The sequence below is a fragment of the Crinia signifera genome, chromosome 19, assembly GCF_055691185.1.
Source record: "Crinia signifera chromosome 19, ASM5569118v1, whole genome shotgun sequence".
Lineage (NCBI taxonomy): Eukaryota > Metazoa > Chordata > Amphibia > Anura > Myobatrachidae > Crinia > Crinia signifera.
In genome coordinates this window covers 52,857,931-52,876,981 of record NC_139226.1, presented here as the reverse complement: position 1 = coordinate 52,876,981, position 19,051 = coordinate 52,857,931, and the positions used below count along the sequence as shown (strand labels likewise).

Genomic DNA, 19,051 nt, shown 5'->3' with positions numbered 1-19,051 from the left:
CGAACGTGCGTACACACTGCACTTTTGTTCCGATATGGGCCATCCAGTCGGATGAATATTAAACAGCACTGAACCTTCAACCAACCGAGTATGGACGGACATCAATCGTGCAGCAGGAATCAGGGCAGCGTACACACCTATACAATCAAACGGCCGTTCGCCCCAGATTGAAAGAACGGCCCGACGATTGTATAGATGTGTATCCAGCTTAAGGTAGGGAAGGCTGCTGGCCCTGATGGGATTCAAGGGAAAGTTTTACAGGAGTGTGCAGCACAGCTTGCTGGAATTTTTACTGTCATTTTTAACTTGTCTCTGTGTGCCTAAGTGTTTTAAATCCACAATTATTACTCCAGTCCCCCCCAAAAAAGGCTGGTTTTAGTACACATTAAGAAATGCATCCCACCTGGTTTTGACCCCTTTCCATTTGCCTATAAGGCAAATAGATCTACAGATGACGCAGCACTCACTTTACTGCAGCAAACTCTTTCCCACCTCGAATCAAAGGGTTCTTTTGTAATTCCATCATCGTTAGTGAGCAAACTTTTTAATATTGGGTTAAGTGGGTATATGTGTAGATGAATCTTGGATTTTTTTATCAAATAGGCCACAGGTTGTCAGAATAAAAGACCATGGGCCAAATGTAATAGGGTGAGTGTTTCAGAAAGTGAGAGATTTTGGGAGAGTTTTCCCATGTTTTTTAAAGCAGCAATCAATTACGTGGCAAAATCAACCTGGTTTTGCAGTGTAATTGATTGCTGCTTTAAAAAAAAAGGGGAAAACTCTCCCAAAATCTCTCACTTTCTGAAACTCTCACCCTATTACATTTGGCCCCAAGTATCCAGTGAATTGATAGTTAGCATAGGGGTCCCGCAGGGGTGCGTCTTGAGCCCTCTGTTGTACTCCTTGTTTACTCATGATTGCTCCTCAAGCTCTGAATCTGTCCAAATCGTCAAATTTGCAGTAGTAGGTCTCATTGTTAATGGTAACGAACCGGATTGCAGGCTGGAAGTGTCCAGACTGGAGTCGTGGAGTAGGGACAACTGCCTGGTCCTTAACTTGGACAAAACTAAAGAGAGGATTGTGGATTTTAGTAAGTCCTGCCAAGATTCATACTGCCCACTAGTTTTGAAAGGTCAACAAGTTGAGAAAGTTGAATCTACATGAGTACACATGTAAATATTGTCATAAATATTGTCATAAAAAAGGCTCACCAGCGTATGTTTTTCTTGAGGAAACTATATTTGGCTGGTATTTGTAAGAGAACTTTGGTGAAGTTCTACTCTAGCGTTATTGAGAGCGTTCTCACCTACGGTGTCCTAATATGGTTCGGCTCCTGCTCTGCCGCTGACCGCAAATTTCATCAGAGAGTGGTATCACTGGCAAGCAAAATAATTGGATTGCCTTACCAAGTATTCAACATGTAAATGGAAAACGAGCCGGTTTCCATATACTCTCAAAGGCAAAAAGTATTCTGAGGGATCCTTTGCACCCTAATTAAGAACAAGAGATGTCCCTCAATTTTGTGTAGAACAAGACAGTTTAGAGAGAGTTTCTTCCCAGTGGCAATTCGTGCTCTGAATAATTAGCGGGAATAGTTGGATTTGTGCATTGATCTTGTACTCTGATGTTGCTTTCTTTTATTGTTCTCATACGCTGTACTGTCCATACTTGAATTTCATTGTGGGCATTTGATGGCAATAAAGATATATTTGATATTTAATTTGATTGGCTAGTTTAAAAAAAAAGCTTTTTTTAAACACTTTTTTTTATATGCTGTGACTACAGGCACAACATAGTGACTTCTTATATATTTTTTTGGCTGTGGCCTTCATCTAAGTAAGCTAAATTAATGCATTAAATCACACACACACACAACAAAGATATAGGAAGGTGAATCTGATAAGAGGTGCTAAATCTGCCTAGCATCCAGCTTCTCCCACATCATTTCCATAGGACATGAATAAACCACAGTTAACACTCACAATGTTAAAGAATAAACAAAACCAACACATTAAACCACGCTGCTTACCCATCTGTTCGCCGCCAACGCCGGCACCCGCAGATCTACTTGTCTCTTGTCTCCCACAGATCTACTTGTCTCTTGTCTCCTCCTCTAGCATCCTCAAAAAGTGTCTGATGTAAGGGGGCGGCCATTGTGTGTCATTCATTAACAAAAGCCTGCCAGGAGGAGAGCCGGGACCGCAAAAAAGTAGATTCTGTGGGTTCCGGCGGCAAGCAGAGAGGTACGTTTGGTCCCGGGCCCCATCAGCAGTGCAGCGCATGATATTCCCGCAGACCCCCGGTGCCCACGCTTACTCTGCGCCTCCCCGCAACCCCCCTCTGCAGGGCTATTGTTACACCACTGACCAGGCCCAAACGGCACCATTCATCTTGTTGTCAGAGTTGAAGTGTTGACCCTTAAGGTGTTCTTTCATCTTTGGGAAGAGGTGAAAGTCGCTGGGTGCAAGGTCGGGGCTGTACGACGGAAGTGCCAGAATCTCCTTGAACTGCAGGTGCTGCAACCCTCTTCCCAACGATGAAAGAGCACTTTAAGGGTGTAAGCAAGTATGAACTAGTATGTTATGCAAGTGACATACGGTACACATCATACCTCCCAAATTTGGAGTACATTGAAAAGGCACAGGGTCACAAAATAGTACAGCCCTGGTTTCGGCTAGTGGAAGGAGCCTGTTAGTAAAATCTTACAATACAGCTTTGGCATGGTTGGGGAACCAGAAAAACAAATAATGAATGCCTTTTACTCAGGTACATGAATGCAGCACTTTGCACAGTTTCTGAGAGTTGCTTTCTCATTACTTTTATATTAGTGTTTGTGCTTCTTGTTTATCTTGAAGAACATTATTTGAAACTAACCTGCTTAGTATTCACAGCATTCTGCAGTTGGCTCCAAAGTTTGGCCTTGAGTGTTCCATGTGGAATTCCTTCTACCGGTTTTTGTTGTGCCTGGATTTTTTCATTTTTCATAAACGATGCCATGGAGCAGAATGAATTAACACCATTATTATCCCAGCACTGTTTCTAGATGATAAATTCTGCAAATGAGAAATGTGAAATGTACACGCAAATACAGTGCAGAAAGCCAAAGGTTGTAATGTTGAAGTAAATGCAGAAATTAAACATTGTATCACTGGAACGCCAAGCCTCTGCAAGACAGCCTTTTTTACCACTGCAATCATCAATACCATGTCACCCTGTAGGAACACTGGCCCTGACTGGCTATATGACTAGATCTATCCTGCATGGGCCGCGCATCGTTATCATAAAAGGCCCCTACACACGGAGCGATGTAGGGGCATTTTCTAAATTTTCTTAAAAAATATGCTGAAATTGCCCCTTGTGTAGGCCCTTAAGGGGCTTAACTGTGCCTTATCTTTAAACCTTCAATCAGATTAGGTGTGTCGTGTGTAAATTCTTTCATCATAAAACTGGTAAATAAAGACACAGGTGTAGATTTTTGCAGGAAACAGTTAATGATTTATTAAATGAGAAAAAATATTTACTTAAGACAGAAGTACTGTATGGTGCCAAAGAAAGGATGGCCCAGTAATCAGCAATGCCAAGTTATAACTAACAACAAGCACTGCAGGAGGATTTCACCTAGAACGCTACTCAATCTTCTTCAGTCTTCTAACTACCCACCTGTTTGCAGGGCCGGCGCCACCACTAGGCAGCTCTAGGCATTTGCCTAGGGCGCCGGCACCTGGAGGGTTAGCGAACTGTGGTACCTGTGTAAAAAACTTGCGTCCCCGGCGTCCCTGCAGTGCGGGTGCGTGCGGGTGTGTCCGTGCCCCCGGGGGAACCTGCGGCGATGTTATTGTGTATAAGCTGGCCGCGGCCGGCGGGGTCCCTACAGTGAATAGAAAATAACTAGCGCTATGTGCGCGGCGGCGCGGGAAGCGCTAGTTATTTTCCATTCACTGTAGGGACCCCGCCGGCCGCGGCCAGCTTATACACAATAACAGCGCCGCAGGTTCCCCCGGCGGCACGGACACACCCGCACGCACCAGCACTCAGCAGGGACGCCGGGGACGCAAGTTTTTTACACAGGTACCACCCCACCCCACCCCCCCCCCCGGCACCGGGGCGCCCCCACCCCGACTCGCCTGGGGCGCTCCGGTGCCTTACACCGGCCCTGCCTGTTTGGGCGATGATACTGGTCCCTGTTATGTAGGGTACACACCAGAATGATCATGATCGTGAGACGATCATACGATGGTCGCACATGATCTGTTGGAGCTCATGATCTGCTCATGATCTGCATATGATCCGATCACGATCTGTACCCAGTTGAGGGTGTTTTTTTTTAATTCCTGACTGCAGCAGGTAGGATCTGCAAAACAACCAAACAACCCACGTGGACACTCATCGGATCGGAATCAGATCTAAAATGTGCCAAAACATGCCCAATATACATACAATCGGTCGAGATTGTATCAAAATTAGGGAAATTGAGGCCAAATCGTTCTGGTGTGTACCCAGCATAACAGTCAGGTATTGGTCAATGAAGGGAATGAATGAATTAAACAATTACACCCAGACCGGTGACCTTCGATTCTTTACCTCTGCAACAATAGCAGAAATGAAGAATGCCAAAGGGAAATGTAGGTGAAAAGGCAAATGGTAGATTTGTGGTCATGATAACCATGATGCCAAATGCTTTAAACAAAACAAAAAAACTGTCCAAGCACAGGAAACAGTTAGATACTATAAAAGCAATATCTTTATAAGTTTTTTTGGTGGTGACAAGAGGGAAGAGCAGTTACCAACCCAAAGGAGCACAGCCAGGCCACCTCAGCAGTATGCCACCACAGCAGTATTTATGGATAGGGTCTAAAATATCTTGACTTTTCGCCTTTTATACTGGGGTCTAAATTTCCCATGAAATTGCAGCATGGTTTTGCTTATTGTGATAACAAATTTGTCCTGCGATCAGGTCTGAATTAGGCCTAAGTGCACAATCAAACCTATATTCAGCTTAAATCAATGCCACCTCTGCCCAGGAACAGATATGCTGTGAATGGATTGCATGCAGTGGATTTCAGCTCACTACGGAACTCATGGGCATCTTATTTCCGGCACTCTGTGCGTGCGCAGTTGACCCATGTAGTAGATTAGTGGCGGATGCATTTCAGGAGCTTAGAAGCCCTGTTTGGGTATACAGTCAGGTCCATAAATATTGGGATATCGACACAATTTTCATATTTAGGGCTCTATACACCACCACAATGGACCAAATTCATTGCATTGTTTGCAATGAACCAAACAGGATTTGTTTTAACTGCAGACTTTCAGCTTTGATTTGAGGGTATTTTGCATCCAAATCAGGTGAATGGTTTAGGAATTACATTTCCTTGTTTTTTGAAGTTCATTTGCACTTTTTCTTTTTTCTCTATGTCTCCCATAATGTAATATGATCCTTTTCATGTGGCATGGGAGATTGTTTCCATAGATTGGCTTATTACCCGGTTTTGTGGATATACAGTACATTCCTAAAATGCTCCAGCAACTTCTGTTCCATTTGTTTTGTATACAGTATATCCAAAAACTATAATTTTTTTTTTGTTTCGACATGTACAGGATAGATGTACTAAGCCTTGGAAGTGGAAGTGGATAGAAATAAAGTATGAGCCCCTAACTGCCACTCCACGGACTGTGTTTGAAGAATTAAAGTAAAGAGCAGATAGCTTGGTACTTTATCTTTTCTACATTTTACCTCTGCCCCTGTAGTGTGAAAGAAAACATTGCCATACCATGCTAGGTCATTGTGGAGCTTTCTCTCATAGTGTTCATTTTAACACCCACCATCATTGAAAACCCATGCAGTTCCTCTTCCCTGCCTGGGGTGTCGCTGTCTGCTGTGGTGTTTGTAGCACAGGTCTGGTTTGCATATTAGTGCCAATCACAAACCACACTGTACTATAAGCACTACAGCAGACAGCGACACCCCAGGCAGCAGGGGCGGATCCAGGATAAAATGACAGGGGGGGCACCATGATAAAAGGGTTTGGGTGGGGGAGGGGCGGTGTTAGTGGTGCCAGTGTACATGCTAAGAGAGCGGCAGGAGAGGGTGGGAATGGAATTTTTTAAAATAGGCCCTGGCATTTAAAGTACGCAGGCCCACCATGGCGACAAAAGTGAAGGATGTAGTTGTGCGCGTGCCAAAGGCGCGTTTCGGAAAAGGGTGTGTGGCCACTCAACAGGGGGCGTGTCAACACCATATACAACTTCTACACATCATGCAACAAAATACTAGACCCCATTATACACATGATGCCAAATGGATTGAGCCAAAATTAAAATAATGCCACATGGATTGTGTCAAAATTCACATAATGCCACATGGATTGAGCCAAAATTTACATAATAACACACACGGATTGAGCCAAAATTCACATAATGCCAAATGGATTGTGTCAAAATTCACATAATGCCACACGGATTGAGGCAAATGCATAAAATGCCATACGGATTGAGCCAAAATTCACATAATGCCACACGGATTGAGCCAAAATTCACATAATGCCACACGGATTGGGAAAAAATTCACATAATGCCACACGGATTGAGACAAAATTCACATAATGCCACATGGATTGAGCCAGAATTCACATAATGCCACACAGATTAAGCCACAATTCACAATACACTTCATAAACAGGGACATTGTCCACCAAAGGCTCGCATTAAACATTTACACCATAATGTCCATTACATGTTAAGTTACACGCCATTATGTCCATTATGTGTTATGCCAAACACCATAATGCCTATTAAAAATTATGCTACATAAGTGCTGCTTCTCTACATGCTCATTGCCAAGGGTTCCATGCTCATTGCCAGAGGTTCCATGCTCATTGCCATGTGGGATTACATGCTCATTGCCAAGGGGGAATACATGCTCGTGGTAAATGGGGGACAGCCACCTCCAGGCAGAAGTGATAGCCACTGACAGTGGCAGAGCCTGGCTGTATTCAGAGCACTGCAGGTCCCGGCTATTTGAAATAATACCCCTTTCACACCAGAAAATGCATTCCCAGGTTGGCCCCTTTTACACCAGCCTAGTCCCTGCATTTTCTGGTGTAAGGGGGGAGAGAAAACCACCACTCCCCCCTTTAACCAGTTATCTCATTTAACCGTCTATATCTTCGGAACCAACCGACCCATTTACATGAGACAAGTATTATATTGAAGAACTTTTGAGTGGGCTTAGATTGATTTTGGTTCCGTGAAACTGGAACTTTTGGTTCTAGAGTAATCTGCCCTCAAAGAACATGATCAGCCATGAAATTACATTTCAAAAATAAAAAAATCGGTTTACACGCAATATCTCTGGAACCGATTGACTGATTTAGACCAGCCTGGTATTATATTGAAGGTCCAGCGATTTGGAATTGAATGACATCAACCACAAGCTTCTGCGATGCCAGGCCGGGAACTGGCAGCCGTCGGAACCGGGTGGGGGTCAGAATTGATGGGTCCCATATTATCCTATGGGGGAAAAACGTTACAGGTTTGCCAGGCGATATCTCCGGTTCCCGGGGGGCTAGAGACACAGGGCTGGGCTCGTTGGAAAGCCCTGGTCCTCAGCTACAAAATAAATGACAGGGGGGGCACGTGCCCGGGTGCCCCCCCCCCCCCCTGAATCCGCCACTGCCAGGCAGGGAAGAGGAACTGCATGGGTTTTCAATGATGGCGGGTGCTAGACTGAACACTATCTCATTGAGGTACTCTACTAAACCACTAGGTCACCAACACCCTTACATTTATACTCCCCTGTCTCGGGTAATGTGGTGAAAGGGGCACCATGCAAAGTAGTAGCAGCCAGGATGCAGTCGCTGTTCTAAAAAGGCTACAGAGACATAAATTACGTGTCTGACCAACTGACTCAAAATTTCTTTGTGTCTGTGACAACAGCGAGAGGCAACATGGAATAACTGTGGCATGAGCTGTGAGAAGACACAGCTGTTCTGCTGCATATTTCACGCATTTCACCCTGCACAACAAAATGTTTAATATTAAGGGTTCAGACAATTTATGTGGTGCTGGAATTCAAAGTCATAATAAAAGCCAAAAGGCAGCTTGAGTAATAGAATTATTATTTATCATCGACTTCAGTGTGTTTCTGTAAAATGCTGAGGGGAAAGACAACAAGGAGCATACAAGGGCAGACACCCTTCAGGCTTTGGGATGTTTTCAGTTTTCAAAATAAAGTCTGAAGCTGTTATCAGGGCAGATGTGTATAGCTGGCAGCATCAGTATGAAATAGACCAGCAATCGGTTTCTCCTTGGGTGCAGCTTTTCCTAATTGTAGCTGAAATGCTCTGTGTGCTGTGTATGTCTGAGACAAGTACACGCAAGTGAGACCAGTGCTGGTGAATGAAAGCATGCACTAAACATGTATGTATGTATGTATGTATGTATGTATGTATGCAGGGCTATTTTTGTGCAGGCTCCAGCAGGAACTGAGGCCCTTATTCTAGTTCACTCTTTCAGACAAAATATTTCTTAGATGGACAAAACCATGTGCACTGCAGGTGAGGCAGGTGTTACTTGTGCAGAGATAATTAGATTTGGGTGGGGTTTTACACCTGCCTCACCTGTAGTGCACATGGTTTTGTCCATCTATTCTAAGAAATATATTGTCAGAAAGAGTGAACTAGAATAAGGGCCTCAGTTCCTGCTGGAGCCTGCACAAAAATAGCCCTGGATGTATGTATGTATGTATGTATGTATGTATGTATGTATGTATGTATGTATGTATGTATGTATGCAGCTAAGAGGTCAAACAATTCTGTGAGTTAAGGCAACTCTATTTAAACCACTTTGATTGAGCATCAAAACAGAAGCACACATCAAAATAAATGACTTGGCACTAACTAAACACTGGATAATCATAACTCATTCAAAATAATACAAGGAGACATATACCAGACACAGCTCATGGGCTTTCAACAGCAGGTTTCTCTCTTACATTGGGGTGTATTCAATGAGGTGAGGGTTTTAAATGGCGGGGATCGCAGAAAACAAGCGATCCTCGCTGTTTAACCCCCGTGCCGGCCGCTCACCCTATTCACTGCCACAGGGGAATCCTCGCTGTCAGAGGACAGCGAGGATTCCCCCAAACAGGCTTGTGGGTAATGCAGGGAGCCCGCTGCATTTAGCCATGAGAACCACTGTTTCAGCGGCCACATACGCCACATACGCCAAAAACGGAGCGAGGGGGGAAAAGTGTATGCAGGGGGGTCCGTTGAATACTGACCCTGTGAGCTGTGACAGCAAGCCGGCAGCCCTGCCCGATGTCACAGCTCACCCCCAGCATTGAATACACCCCATAGACTCCATCATCTCCACTCTTTCCCCAGGCAGTGTGAGAGACATATGATCTATCTATCTATGCAAAAATGCATGGCTCATGTAAGAGTGGCACGGCAGCGGTAGATACGGCAGTATTAGGCAGTGAGCCCCAGACCAGACGGTAGATACGGCACTATTAGGCAGTGAGCCCCAGACCAGACAGGTAGATACGGCAGTATTAGGCAGTGAGCCCCAGACCAGACGGTAGATACGGCACTATTAGGCAGTGAGCCCCAGACCAGACAGGTAGATACGGCAGTATTAGGCAGTGAGCCCCAGACCAGACAGGTAGATACGGCTGTATTAGGCAGTGAGCCCCAGACCAGACGGTAGATACGGCAGTATTAGGCACCAGACAGGTAGATAAGACAGTACTAGACACAAGACAGGTAGATACGTCAGCAATACTAGTATTGTGCACCAGCAGAATTTATAATAATTAATTTTATTATTAGGTACTGCTTGGCAGTGGCACTCAGTGGCACACGTCAGTGCACAAGCAGCATGGAATTATTTTTTACAGTCCCACACAGCACAAGTATTATTATTTTTTTTAAATTAAATTAGATATAGCAGCCTAGTATGTACTTGTACTACTAGGTAGGTACACTTAGGCAGTAACACTGCCAGTGGCAACAGTGGACTGAGTAAATAATACTGGCAACCAATGTTCCCTCTAATTTTACTAAGGCTGTGTGCGGCAAAAGATTTTGGCTGTGCAACTTTTAAAGGAAATTTAAATTTTTGTGCGTCACTTATATATAACTGGAAAATGACGTTCAGCATTTGTGTTAACTTTACTTCAAAATGATATTAAACATTTGAACATTCAAACAACAGCACACAATGCATTTGATGGGTGAAACACACATTAACTGAGTCCACAACTGCAAAAACGGACCACTGCTACTTTGTGCGCTCTGTTGTAATGTCTGTGCGCACACTCGTCAAGTTGTGTGCGCGCGCACGCGCGCACAGCTTAGAGGGAACACTGCTGGCAACCTCTATTCACAGTATTCAGTGCAGGCAGGTAGCACCAGTGGACTATATATAATTCAATGAAATTAATTATTAATAATAATATAGCAGCCTAGTAGGTAGAGAAAATAATCTAATAGGTACTAGGTAGGTAGCCAGGCAGGCAGTAGCACTGCCAGTGGTCAGCACAAAAGGTAGTTATTAATATTACACACCACCAGTAGCTTTATGCAGTGCACCAGCAGAATTTATATAATAATTAATCTTATTATTAGGACGGTACTGCTTGGCAGTGTAACTCAGTGGCACACGTCAGTGCACCAGCAGCATGGAATTATTTTTTACAGTCCCACACAGCACAAGTATTATTTTTTAATTAAATTAGATATAGCAGCCTAGTATCTACTAGGTAGGTACACTAGGTAGGCAGTAGCACTGTCAGTAACTAAATAATACTGGCAGATTCAGTGCAGGCAGCACCAGTGGACTATATATATAATACAATTAATTAATATATAATATAATAATATTACAGGCACAGCACAGCACCAGAGGTAGGCCCCAGCACAGAGGAGACAGTAGTACTACAGGTACACAGTTAGACTGTTCTCCTAAGCAGAGAGGAGAACAGAGTACACAGCAGCACTGAGGGAGACAGCCCCAGCAAATAAAATAATTAATTACAGCACAGCACACCAGAGGTAGACCGCACAGAGGAGACAGTAGTACTACAGGTACACAGTTAGACTACACAGCAGCACTGAGAGACAGCCCCAGCGATTGAAAAATATTGCATTCAAGCTCGAGGTCAAGTTTAAGCCCCAGCAGCAGCACCAACACACCCTCTCCCAACCCACTACTAGACTGGAATGAAGATGGCGGGCGCGGCAGCCGCTATTTAAAGCCTCGCGAAATCCGGCGCCGGGAGATGACGTTCTGACCACGCGGACGGACCCGAGTCAGGCGGGAATCTCCGAGCGCTGCTTGGAACTGGGCTCGGAATGATGACGTCCGTGGGGGCTCGGATCTCTGGAATCCGAGTCTGCACATCTCTAATTCATATATACAGTAGGTTGAGAAAGGATCACACCAAATCCAAAATGTCACTTCGGCAACCAAGGGTGCACGTTCATACCAGGTGTCTAGAGGCAAGATGGAGTTATTTGTATTCCTTGTCAGTGGTGGCACTGTGGACCCACCTGTTAATCTGAAAAAAGGTGGTATGGCTTTGTGTACAGGGGGCGTGTCCTTACTGGAGCCTGTCTGATGTCACTAAAGAGCTAGTGGCCATGTGGTAAACTCATAATTACCTCATGTAAGACAATTCAAGCACTGCCGGCTTCTTCCCAGTGACAGGCACTGATAATGTCGCACTGACTCAGGGTGGCATCTGGTTGTGTACTTCTGTGATGCATATGCTCCTTGTGCCACCCTGACATCTATCACCCAGAGGCATATGCTTTCATTGACTCTGGGAGTTCAAGTGCTCTGTGTGAGTGTATGTATATATGCATGTATTTTATATATGTATATAGAGCGAGAGGGAGAAAGAGAGAAAAGAAACAGTGGCACTCCAAGGTAGTTTGTTGCTATATACACAAATCGCTAACGCCCTTGTGTTAAGACCAGTGGCGTAACTATAAATTTTGCGCCCCCCCGCCAAATTTTTTCGGCGCCCCCCCCCCCCCCCATACTGTAATATTAAAACTGTTAATAATACGCTAAGCCCACTCAGCACAGGTGTAGGAAGCACTCACCACCACACAACCACAGCATGACTTGTTATAGACAGAGAACTTCCTCATGCCCAGCCGACCACACACCTCCTCTTACCACACAATGGTACACTCAGGTGCCTGGGAACTACATGTGCCAGCATGCCCTGAGTGTGGAACAGAAGTGGCAGGCAGGGTGGGTGGGGATAGGAAGTGGGGCAGAGATGGGATTGCCCTAGTGCAGCTACTCACCCTTTGAAGTATGCCTTGACTCGGACCTGGTGGGAGTGATCTACCAGCTGGGACATGGTGCTGTCCCTCTGTGTCGGCATGTCCTCCAGGGGAGACGCTCACTGTGCCCGGTGCGGCGGCGGCAGCAGATCGCGGTGCCCGCACGCCTCCTCCCAGTCCCACCTTCCTGCTAGAGATAGTCCCGAATCCCTATAGTTATCCGCTGCGCTGCTGCCCGACCGCATCTGCGTCACTGTCCCGTCACTCGCTCCCGGCGCCGGCTCCTGCTGATAATGAAAAGTGACTCTTAGAAAATGGCTGCCAAAACTGTCTGCAATACGGGGGCAGCCATTTTCTAAGTGTCACTTTTCATTATCAGCAGGAGCCGGCGCTGGGAGCGAGTGACGGGCAGTGACCGCAGATGCGGCCGGGCAGCAGCGCAGCGGGTAACTATAGCACCGCAGCCCCCCAGGCGCCCATAGTTACTCTGCGCCTCCCCGCCATGGCGGGGGCTGCGGTAGCTTAGTTACGCCAGTGGTCAAGACCAGGGTTAACTACCCTCCCAGAATGGCCAGGAGGGTCCTGGAAATACTGGCATTGCATAGCGGGGGGCGGGGCTAAAATGCTGCAATTGCTCTAGACACGCCCCCAATAGAGCAGTACAACCATGGATCCGCCCCCGAACCGCCCTTTTTCCCTCCTGGCGATGCTTCACAGAGCTGGCTGCCCTCTCCTGGATAGGGCAGCCTAAAAGTCTGCAACTATGGTTAAGACAATACATGTGACTGACAATATAAGTAAAGTACAGTCTGTACTTTAATTACTTATATATTTATATATATATATATATATATATATATATATATAATACATATGTATAATACATGTGACAATATACGTGTATGCACAGAGATGATGCATACACACTGAGTGATTTTCGCCCGCCCAAGCTGTTCCGCACCCATGAGGAACAGCAGCAGAATGCAAACTTGAAGATTGACAGCTGGTGAATATTTGGTAGCTCAGTGTTCTGTGCTATAATAAGCTCTTAAGGTGCGCAGCGTGCGAAGGTCCCGCTGGACTGCCAATGAAAGTTGGGAGGTACAGTATGCTAAGTTCCTGCGCAAAGTCCTACTGCCTGTATGCCTGGCACTAATCTTTGGGTTACCTGCTAGTGATGACCTCTTTTGCCCTGATGCCAGCCTGTAAAAGTAATTGTGGTGTCCATTGTGTTTACAGGATCCCCGAAGCCGACATAAGTTCAAGGTCCACAGCTACAGCAGTCCTACTTTCTGTGACCACTGCGGTTCCCTTCTGTATGGGATGGTTCACCAGGGAATGAAATGTGCTTGTAAGTAATTCCGCAGCCTGGCTGTGGCTTCAAACACTTTATACTCAAACCTCAGTCAGGGCCGGTGCAAGGCACCGGAGCGCCCCAGGCGGTGCCGGGGGGAGGGAGGGGGGGTGGTACCTGTGTAAAAAAATTGCTGCCCCGGCGTCCCTGCAGTGCTGGGGCGGGCAGGGGTGTCCGTGCCGTAGGGGTACCTGCGGCGTCGTCATGTGTATAAAGCTGGCTGCGGCCGGCGGGGTCCCTGTAGTGAATAGCAAATAACTAGCGCTTCCCGCACCGCCGCGCGCATAGCGCTAGTTATTTGCTATTTACACAGTTCGCGGGGGGTGGTGAGGGGCGAACTGCTGCCCTCCAGGTGCCGGCGCCCTAGGCAAATGCCTAGAGCTGCCTAGTGGTGGCACCGGCCCTGACCTCAGTTCTACACTTGTTTGTATAGCTGTAACGGGATACACCAGGTCTACCCTATCTAGGTCCACATGCATCGGCTCGACCGCTGAAGGTCAACAGGCTTCAGGTTGATACCTGAAATAAATCAACAAGGCTAAGGTCCAAAGGATTGGAAAGTCGACACAAGCATTAGGTCGACAATGGGAAGGTTGACAGTCAAAATGTCGACATGAGTTTTTCACATTTTTTTTTAAAACAAACCAAAGCCTGGCGAGCTCAAGCAGTACACTTTGGCAGTGTGGCAACATTCGGGGCAATAAAAATGTGAAAAACTCATGTAGACCTTTTTGACTGTCGACATTTCCGTCGTCGCCCTAATGCTTGTGTCGACCTTAGCCACGTCGACCTATTTCATGTGTCGGCGTAAGCCCTGTCGACCAGTGGCGTAACTAAGTTTTGGGCGCCCCCCCGCCGTTAGGGGGGGGGGCGCCCCCCCGCCGCCACCCCGCCAAGCACACCCAATCCCCCGCCGCCCATGCAAACCCCCCCCAATCCCCCGCAGCCTTACCTATCGCGCTGGTCCCGGCGGCTCCGTTCTTCTTCTGCTGAGGACCACCACAAAATAGCCGCCCCCAAACAGCAGACAGTTTCAGAGAACTGTGTGCTATATGGGGGCGGCCATTTTGTGGTGGTCCTCAGCAGAAGAACGGAGCCGCCGGGACCAGCGAGATAGGTAAGTCTGCGAGGGATTGGGGGGGGTGTAACTATAGCACCGCAGCCCCCCGGCGCCCCCACATGCACAGCGCCCCCCCGCGGTTGCGGGGGCTGCGGTGCTATAGTTACGCCGCTGCTGTCGACCTTCATTGACCCATACCCGCTGTAGACCATTAGGAATGATTAGGGCAGTGCCCATTATCTGTTCCTTTATGGTTGGGATCAGCTCTCATCTATACTTTTAATTTCAATCTATGGTAAACCTCAGTATAACATACTGTATGTATAGGAGAGACGTTCCTTATAAAAAGTCAACAATATTAAGACTAATCCCCAAATATTCCCTAATTAAAGCAGTTAAACTCGTCATCTCTGTTGGAGGAAAAAACAGATTGTTCAAGAATGAAAGCAACAAGTGGGAATGCTGACTTGTTTTAATGGAAGCCTAGTGAAAACATTCCGAGCACTTACAGTAGCTTAATGACAGCCCGTCGATGCCCTGCGTCCACTGAGATCCTTATACCGCTGTTCCCTGCAGGCTGTGAGATGAATGTACATAAGCGATGTGTTCAAAGTGTACCCAGCCTCTGTGGGGTGGACCACACCGAACGCCGGGGACGGATGCACATCAGGGTGGAATCGATGAATGACGAAGAGTTTCAGGTAACAGGTATGTGAAAATAAAACATTGAATGTTTCAATGGCTTTCAATTAAAGGATTTAAACTTGCAGGGGAAGAGAGGTGCCCCCTTGAGAGAAGGAGCCCGGCTGCAGATGACTCCATTGCCTCCCAGAGTCACTGCAATCACATATTAGACTGTGCTATAGAAATGGGATACAAATAATAGAGTGACCTGCAAGTTTTTCCAAAGTTCTCATTTGAAGAACTTTCTATATAAATGTGGAATGTGGGCGTTTCCAAGACCCTGTGCCACCAAACAACCCCCCCCCCCCCTCCCTCCCCGCTGATAAGGCATATGCCAACCCCAACCATAAGGCATGGTTCGATTTCGGCTCCCTGCGAGTGAACCAGAATTGGTCCCCTGATCATAATTACATTGAATTGCATTTTTGACCAGTCTCTTTATATTATATCTTTATATAGCAGGAATAATATGAACACTGCAAATTTAATTCATCATAAGAAATATTAATTTCCAGCTTTGCTATAATTAAAAAAATAACATTTGCATGGCTAAAAATGTCCAAATCTTTAAAATCTACCTCCGTATACTTACTTAATTGGTTTATAATAAGTCATGCTAGCGCCACACTGAGTTGTTGCCATTAGCACCACCTTGTGGAGAATTTATATTGCTACAGTTATTTTTCATACCTTGCTGCTGAGATTCCCCTTAGCAACAAGCTACAGTTAAAAATAACCTTTATGCTATACTTGGATTCCTCTCCTGTTGCGTGTGCACATTAGAAGATCAGTCAATCTGTCCCCTGTGCCAAGTAGTCTATCCTGCTGTAATACGGATGTAATAATAAGGTGTAAGAAGTGATTGGATTGGTACACTTTTCCTGTTTCTCTCTATTGATGCAGTCACATGCTACTGTATATTCCAGAGAATTTGAAATTATCCAAGTTGCAATAGATACTGTACACACACTTTAAAGGGGATGCAGTTCAAATACCGGCGGTTGTAATCCCGGCGTTCAAAATCCCGACACCTGAATCCCGACCGCCGAAATCCCGACACTTTCTCCCTCCGTGGGTGTCCACAACACCCATAGAATAAATCAGTGTGCCGAGTGTAGCAAGGCACCGGGCCTGCTGCGTGGCGAGCGCAGCGAGCCCGCAAGGGTGGGCGATCCACGTCCCCCCCTTGTCGGGATTTCGGCGGTCGGGATTCCAACCGCCGGGATTTCATATAAATCCCCTTCAAAGCTATCATAAATAACCTAGAAGTAATATAAATTAATTAATAAATTGCGGGTGAGACTATGCCGGCATCCTGATGGAGGGAATTTCGAGCGACATCAAGCAAGTATACTTACCCCCAAACCCTAGCCCCACCCCCTTCTAGCAGCCTAACCCTAACCATCATATCCCCACAGCATAACCCCACGATCTCAACCTAACTGCACCCCCTTCTAGCAGCCTGACCCTAACACTCCCCGCTAGTGCCAACCCTACTGAAAGCCCTGCACCCTTCCAAGTAAACTTAAACCCCCTCACCTCGCAGCGTAACCCTGACCCTTGCCCTCCCCACTAGTGCCAAACCTACTGAAAGCATAGCACCCCGCCAACTAAACCTATCCCCCTTCAAGGTGCCTAAACCTAAGCTCCAACCACAACCCCCCTCTCCTACAGCCTTAGACAGATATTCAATCCCTGGGAAATAGCAGCAGGCACCTATTCAATGCTGTCTTTCCCTACAGCATTGAAGGGGCAGATCGGCAGAACGGGTCCGACTGTTAAAGCTGTTTTGCAGAGAACGGCTGTAAATTGTCGCATAACACTAACCTACCCCGATTCCTCACTGCTTGGCATCCCAGCATTCCAATTGATGTTGGCATTCCATCGCTGGTCTCTCAGCAGTAGTCAGGATGCCGGCATTAGTATTGTGAGCGCTGCCTTCCTAAACATCAGGATGCTGTAGTGGTGCAAAAATATAATTTGGGCCCCCCTCCCCCACCCCATCCTAATAATAATAATAACAATATGCAACAAGGAAGTGGGTAACAGGGAGAGGCAGAGGGTGACAGGGAAAGGTAAGGGGAGGCAGTGGGTGATAGGGAAAACAGTGGGTGAAAGGAAGAGGGTGACAGGCTGCAGCAGTGGGTCCCTTAAGGGGCATACGCATGGGGCAATTTCAGCCCCATTTCCAAGCGATCTGAATAGATTGCTTAGAAATGGAGCACTGATCGCTCTGTGTGTATATCCTGCACCAATGGTACTAATGCCTCTGGCTAAATTAATCCCCTCTATATTGCCCATTTTATTGCTCTACAGGAAGTTTGTGGGACCCCCCCCCCCCTAAATATTTGTGAATCTCACCATAGTCTCGTTTATGTCTTAATATATCCACAAGCATTACGCTGGGGCCGACATTATTTCATGCTTCACATTTATACACTTTTATTACATGTTCAGCCCCCGCAAGGGGCCGCGGAAAATGAGCCCAAAGTGTCGGTCACCGCACTTTGGGCTCGGTGGCTCGCTGCGCTCACCACACTTTAGAAAAACAACTCCACGCCGACGCGGATTTTGGGGGTATAAAAAGGTCAGGAGGACGCGTTCCACATTCCCTCGCAGGGCTCGCCACGCTTCTGGGTGACGTGGATAGTGGGGGTGTGCTAAATTGCATTGCATTGCATCGACATGGATAGTGGGGTGTGCTAAATCACATCGCACGCGATAAAATCACATGCGATGCTATCCGCGGCCAGGGGTGCAGTGAAAATGAACTAGTGCCATTGCATCGCAAATTGCATGCGATGTGATGCGATCTCACTACGCAGAATAGGGCACTCAGCTATTTGCTTAGTGGGCGCCCTGATAATACACAAATACCTACTTTATTTATCAAGGATGGGGAACCTTCGGCCCTCCAGCTGTTGTTGAACTACAGATCCCAGCATGCCCTGCAGCAGTTTTAGTGTGGCCAAATAGCAAAACTGTAGCTGATCATGCTGGGATGTGCAGTTCACCAACAGCTGGAGGTTCCCCATCCCTGCTCTAGAACATCACTCTTTAACTGATTAGTACATCTGCCACTACTGTATGTCTTATTTGGGTCAATAGGGCTCTGCACACTATCACTAATCACTGTCTAATGTCCAGATTTGTTTTACACAAGTGTTTGCATTTGGGCAATGCATTTAGCAGGACTTAAGTCCCCCTTACATTATGCGATTTGGGCACGATTTTGCCAGATTCGGATAATTCGGGCCATGAAATCGTCCCAGATCGCATATGTAGACATCCCCTCCGATGCGTGGCCCCGTGCGCATCGGATCGGAGTCGGGAGGTCGGAGGGGCTGCACATAAGATTTGCTTAACCCCTTCCCGACATTTGACGTACATGTACGTCATGGTCGGGAAGTACTTCCCGACATTTGACGTACATGTACGTCATGACTTCAAACTGTCACTGCGTCTAGAGACGCAGTGACAGTTAGGTGATGTCTGCTGTCCCTGACAGCAGACATCCCCCCTCGCCGCCCAGGGGGGGCAGGGGTGCCCCCCCCGGTCGGCGATCGCTGTGATTGGCTGTTCAAATCTGAACAGCCATTCACAGCGTTTCCTGTGTTACCGGCGGCTAAGCCGCTCGGTAACACAGGGATCGGT

At 46.7% G+C, this 19,051-nt stretch overlaps 1 protein-coding gene across 1 annotated transcript in view; it reads left to right on the top strand.

Moving 5' to 3' along the window:
- The window catches only part of PRKCG (protein kinase C gamma), a 303,415-nt gene that overhangs the window by 205,761 nt on the left and 78,603 nt on the right, over nt 1–19,051 (top strand). Inside the window, exons 4-5 of the mRNA XM_083162596.1 lie at nt 13,539–13,650; nt 15,290–15,421. Of these exons, the coding sequence (XP_083018722.1) occupies nt 13,539–13,650; nt 15,290–15,421 (244 nt within the window). The remainder of the gene's footprint in view (nt 1–13,538; nt 13,651–15,289; nt 15,422–19,051) is intronic.